Below are 6,267 nucleotides of genomic sequence, written 5' to 3'. Positions count from 1 at the left end.
ACCCTGCAGGACTTGATAGGTAGGTAGGATGTTGTGTGAGGGAGGAGGATAAGTAGGTAAGTAGGTGGTGGTGTTACCAACTGAACTAGCCAATGGCAGAGACATAGTTTCACAGGTGGTAGGGTTGGCAAAGGGATATTAAAAGTTCACTTCTGGCAAGTAGTTGAAAGACAGTTGGTGTCGGTTTGGCTGCTCTGGTCGGACTCTGCCACTCTAGCCCTTTCCCATGGCTGACCCTGAGGAGTTGCAGGTTTCTTCACCACCCCTGCTGCCTCCCTTTGCTCCCTCATCTTCAGACTTCTCTTCGGCATCTTTCCTGAGCGTTCCTGTGAGTTTGGGCTGGCCAGTTCTGAGCAGGGACAGAAGCCAGATGGTGGATCCACTGGAGGAACTCGAGCGGCAGATTGGAGATGTCTTTTCATTAACTACACTTTTTTCCTTTCAACTTTTATTTTAGGTTCAAGGTGTACGTGATCAGGTTTGTTTAATAAATTGCATGTTGAAGGGGTTTGGTGTCACCAAGAGAATTTTGTCATCCAGGTAATTAGAATAATACCTGATAGATAGTTTTTCAGTCCTCACTCTCCTCCCACCCACCTTCACCCTTAAAGAGGCCCCAGTGTCATATACTATTCCCTTCTTTGTGTCCATGGGTACTCTATGTTCAGTTCTCACTTCTAAGTGAGAACATCTGATGTGTGGTTTTCTGTTTCTGCTTTAATCCACGTAAGATAATAGACTTAGGATAATGGTGGCCAGCGGCATCCATGTTGATGCAAAGGCCATGATCTCATTTTTTGTCATGGCTGCATAGTATTCCATGGTACATATGTACCATATTTTTTTAACCAGTCCACCATTGATGGGCATCTAGATTGATTCCATGTCTTTGCTATTGAGAACAGCACTGTGAACGAAACTTCTTGAAGCCACATTTGCAGTTTCAGTTCAAGTGGAAGAGCTTGCCTTCAAATGTACAGAAAATGCACGTTTCCTGAAAACGTGGTGGGATCTCTTGAAAGAGGGCTATGATTCTTCTTCAAAACCTGACAGCTGATTTGGCGTGCTTAGTTGTTTCATAAAGACTGTCCAATAATTCATACTTCCTCATATATGATATTGGCACATGTACCTCAAGTATAGGATGCTCTCTTTCCAGCAGTTTTGTATATACTCAGAATGAATTTTTTTTCTTGCTTTTCTTGACTTTTGAGAAAGCAGAATTCTGATGCTATTTTTGATGCTGACCAGTACTTATTTAACCTTAAATACATTCTGACCTCTAAATTTTCATAGAATCTTTTCTGATAGTAAATTTAATCAGTAGATAGTTAATATTAATAGTGCCACAGTGCTACAAGTAACAATTTGTTGTGCAAAAAGATGTCCAGCATGACAGAGTTTGAGGCAGAGCTTAATCTTATGGACCAAGGGAGGTAACTGTAAGATTGCCAACAGCAGATCCACCTCCATTAGGCTAAATTCTCTAGAACCAGTGATTGTGTCTTACTTACTTCCCTATCCTCAGCACCTAAAACAGTGTCACAAAACACTCACTCAATGTTTGTTGAGGAAAAGAGTTGACAAACATAATGAATACCTAATTTTTCTTTCTATATTTAGCACAAAGTCTATAATTATTTCTCTAAAAAATGCATAAATCAGAACTCCATTGCCTTGAAGGAAAACACTCTCTTTTTTATGGAGACTTGAATCTTGATAGTAGCTTTAAAAAATATAAGATAAATATTTTTTGCCCTTATACATTTTTTTTTAAAGCCTTTACTTCAGAAAATAAAAGACTGTCTGGAAGGAATGCATATTTGATATGGTTTGAATCTGTGTCCCCACCCAAATCTCATGTTCAATTGTAACCCTCATTGTTGGAAGTGGGGCCAGGTAGGAGGTGATTGGATCATGGGGGTGGAATTTTCATGAATGGGTTAGCACCATTTCCCCATGGTACTATATAGTGAGTGAGTTCTCACCAGATCTGGTTGTGGTGTGTTTTAAGTGTGGTGTGTTTTAAGTGTGCGGCACCTCCCCTGTCTCTCTCTTCCTTCTCCTCTGGTCCTGTGAAGAGGCCTGCTTCCCATTTGCTTTCCGCCATGATTGAAAGTTTCCTGAGGCCCCCTACCAAAGCCAAGCAGCATTATGCTTCCTGTACAGCCTGCAGAAACCTGGGCCAACGAAACCTCTGTTCTTTATAAATTACCCAGTCTCAGCTATTTCTTCATAGTAATACAAGAACAGATTAATACATATTAATACATATTTCCCCTGTTTATTTCTATGGTTACTGCTTTTAACATTTTTATATTTGATATTTTTACATGTTTGATTCCTGTCTTTAAAGTGCCTTATCAAATTCATGGCTCTGTGCTATTACCTTTGGAGATTTGCAAGTTATTTATGTAATAATTCTGAAGAAGTGACTTTGTTTCCAATGCATCAAATTTAAATGATGTGATTGTTTTTCCATTATCTGACCTTAGTGATGGTGTTCTATTTTTCTTGTCCTATATCTTAGGTTGCTTTTTAGTGGTCTGTGTTATGTGTCAACAATTAAGCCAACTAGTTCTTTACCATATATAACTTCTGGATATTTTTGATATAGCATCTTAATTCTTTGTAGATATGGAGATGTGTACAGAACTATATCTTAAGTCCCCACAATAGGGTTATGAAAAAGGACAGATGGATGGGCAAATAGTTCTGGTCAGCATATGAGGTCATAGCTCTTGACTAATGTTTTCAGTTAAGGATCACAATAGTGTGATTTCTGTATCAAAGATATGCTTATTTCATTATTAGAAAAACATTTTTCTTACATGTCCTGAAAATTACAATTTTTTTTAATGTGCAATAATAAATTCTTATTAAAAGAGATTTTATTTAAAAAAAATTAACTGTTGACCATGTTGAGTTTGAGATGCCTCTGGGGACACACAGGAGATTTTTGGATATAAAACTGCTCAAGGAAATAAGGAAGTTTATTTTCATTGGAACCACAGAAGGCAAGCAGCAGCAGCAGATGGGAATAAGGGAGAAGTATAGAGACCGTGGCATGGTCATCCAAGGGAAGGTAGCTGACTCTAGTGTTTTATGTTTAAGGATGTTGACTAAAGTACTGGGAATATGTGGCACAGTGGAATCACATGGCTTCAGGGTTTCTAATAGTGCCAATCTAAAGGGCTTCACGGATGAATGAGCTAAGACTCTACTGTAGTTAAGACCTCGTGCAGCAAGTGCAGGGCACAAGGTAAACACTGTGGTCTGTAGGTTCAGACAGAGTGAGGGCTGAGGGCGTCAGAGGCCCTGTTGGTAGGGAATGAAGCCTGCTCAGGCACTAGGTTTCTCAGCTCTTCAACCTGAGGTCCAAAAAAAGTTGATGGCATGGGCACGCTCACATACCCACACACAATATACAGAACAGAACAGAACAAGTTTAATTATTCTGCATCGAACATTTGCATCCCAATAAAATTCATCTGTCAAAACCGTAATCCCCAGCATGATGATATTAGGAGGTTGGGGCCTGTGGGAGTGATTAGGTTAGAATGGTTAAGAAAAAGTGGAGCCCCCATGATGACATGAGTGCTCCTATAAAAGGAAGGGACACCAGAGCCTCCTCTCTCTGCCATGTGAAAACACGGCCGAAGACGCTGCAGGTGGTCATCTGCAAGACAGGAAAGGGGTCCTCACCGCATCTGCTGGCACATTGACCTTGGACTCCTCAGCCTACAGAATTGTGATAAATCCATTTCTGCTCCTTAAACCACCCAGTCTATGGTATTTTGTTATAGCAGCTTGAGCAGACTAAGCTAACTACATTCAAAGGAATTGTTTGGCTAGAGGGATTTTCACTATGCCCTTTCAGTGCATTGGGCATCTCAGTTGCTAGAGAATGAGGCCAGGTACTTGGTGTTAATGGAAATAAATGTTGGTTCATGCCCCACAGCCACAGCTTCCCACTTCACCATCTGTGAAGGGATAATGAGATCTGCCCCACTCCACCCCTTCCCTGCCACCCAGAGTGGAGGGAAAGCCCGCTTCTCAACCTTACTGGCTGGTCAGAGCCATACACGCACCATGACCCAGTTACGGGACTTGCTTTCCCCGACACTGTTTGTGAAGTCACTGGCCCTCCAGACAGACATAAGCATCTCTTCTTTCTACAAACATCTGTTCTGTTGGGCCTCCTAGTGGGAGGGTGGGCGCGTGGTGGCTGCCTGGCTCAGAAACTGCCCATTATGAGCAAGAGATCATCTCGCCTTCCATTAAGTATGTGATTACAGCCAGATGCTGTGGTGATGGGCACACAGCTCCCTATAATAACCATAATTATGATCCTGGTGTTTCTTCGGCTCAACGTACTCTGAACTTCTGAAGTCAGAAGAAATTTGGAAGAATTGCTTATTAGAGGCCGCAATCAAATGGAGGAGGAGAACTTTTTGAAAGAAGGGTGGAAATTCCCCCCTGACCTCTTGGCTTCTGTACAGCCTGCCCTGACATCCTGTGGTGTGGTTCTGGAGGCCAAATGAACACACACTGGCTCCACTTTCCTGCTTCCATTTCTCTTCCTCCTTGATCTTTGCTCCATCAAACTCCCATCCCTTCTGGCTTTTTCTCAGTTGCTTCCTCTGGCTGGGAGGGCAACATGAGCACCTGCTGGCCCACCAGCTCACATTCCCCCTGCTGTGGGGTCTCGCTGAGAGGGCGCCTCCCCCGCCCACTCGGGTGAACTTCCTGGAATACCCCGGGAGAGGGGGTCTTTGGAAGCTAAAACTGGCTGCTGGCCGCAATGACTAAGAGCCACCTGTGCTTGCCATTCTTGCGGGTCCATCTATTTGTGGAATATGGAGCTGTTTGGGGTATATTTGTGCTTGTGCTAAGTCTTTGCTTATAGGAGCACATTTAAAAGAGTCGGAAATCCAGTCTTTGAAGAGACATGTAATATTAGTTTGCTAGGGCTGCCATAACAAAGTTCCATATATTGGATGGCTTAAACAATATAAATTTGCTTCATAGTTCTAGAGGCTAGCAGTCCAACATCAAGGTCTCAGCAGGGATAGTTTCTTCTGAGGACTGTGAGAGAAAGATCCATTCCAGTACTCTCTCCTTGGCTTGTAGATGGCTATGGATATAGTTTGGATATTTGTCCCCACCCAAATCTAACATTGAAATGTAATCCCCAGCCTTGGAGGTGGGCCGATGGGAGCTGCTTGGGGTGGGTGGAGTGGACTCCTCGTGGTTTGGTGCTGTTCTCACCACAGTGAGTAAAGTCTCAAGAGATCTGGTTAAAATTGTATGGCATTTCTCACCTCCTTGATCCTGCTTTTGCCAAGTGAGATGCCTGCTCCCATGTCACCTTCTGCCACGATTGGAAGCTTCCTGAGGCCTCCTCAGAAGCTGAGCAGATGCTAGTGCTGTTTCCTGTATAGCCTGCAAAACCATGAGCCAATTAAATCTCTTTTCTTTATAAATTGCCCAGCTTCAGGTATTCCTTCATAGCAATGCACAACAGCCTAGCACAGCTGTCTCCTCCCAGGATATCTTCACATCACCTTCCCTCTGTGCATGTGTCTTTATTTTCACATGGCGTTCTTATAAACACCAGTCATATTCAATCAGGGCCAACCCTAACCAGAATGACCTCATCTTAACTAGCTCTATCTGCAACACCCATATTTCCAAATCAGGCCACATTCTGAGGTGCTGGGCATTGGGATTCCAACATATAAATGTATTGGGGGGACACAATTCCACCCGTAACATATGTACTATAAGCCTACTGCATGCCAGGCACTGTGCCAAGCTCCGGGGACATACTCTTGAATGAGAAAGACAGTTGCTACTCTCCAGCATGTTATTTTAGAGTAAAGAGAAAAATGACACAATCAAAAAAAGTAGCCAAGGCTGTGACAGGGCCCTAAGATGGACCGCAGGAGAACAGAGGAGAAGCAAACAACCTCACAGTGGAGACCAGCAGAGGTTGCCCTGAGCAAGTGAGGTCAAAAGCCCAAAGTCTGAGGGAAGATGGGAGTTTATCAGGGAAAAGGTGGAGCGCGGCAGACAGATACTCCAGGTGGAGGCAGCTAAAAGTGCCAAAGCCAGTGGGGAAAGAGACTGTGGCATGCGGGGTGAACAGATGGCAATTCTATGGGGTTGAAGTGCAGCATGTACAAGTGTGTCCCAGACATTAAGGAGAGGAGGAAAAGAGCCACAGAGAGACACTGGAAGAAGAATCATGCAGACCCTGTAAGT

At 43.3% G+C, this 6,267-nt stretch overlaps 1 protein-coding gene across 1 annotated transcript; it reads left to right on the top strand.

Annotated features, from left to right (window-relative positions):
* Window positions 1-226: 226 nt before the first annotated feature.
* Window positions 227-1,151, top strand: LOC119471590 (renal cancer differentiation gene 1 protein-like). Its single transcript, XM_037739233.1, has 2 exons — window positions 227-423; window positions 913-1,151. The coding sequence occupies exons 1-2, from the start codon at window positions 227-229 to the stop codon at window positions 1,055-1,057; spliced, it is 342 nt and encodes a 113-aa protein (XP_037595161.1). The 3' UTR covers window positions 1,058-1,151.
* The last annotated feature ends 5,116 nt before the right edge of the window (window positions 1,152-6,267 follow it).

This window comes from Cebus imitator, unplaced genomic scaffold (genome assembly GCF_001604975.1).
Source record: "Cebus imitator isolate Cc_AM_T3 unplaced genomic scaffold, Cebus_imitator-1.0 Scaffold65, whole genome shotgun sequence".
NCBI lineage: Eukaryota > Metazoa > Chordata > Mammalia > Primates > Cebidae > Cebus > Cebus imitator.
Note: the sequence above shows the minus strand (reverse complement) of the source record. Positions and strands in the feature narration are given on the sequence as shown.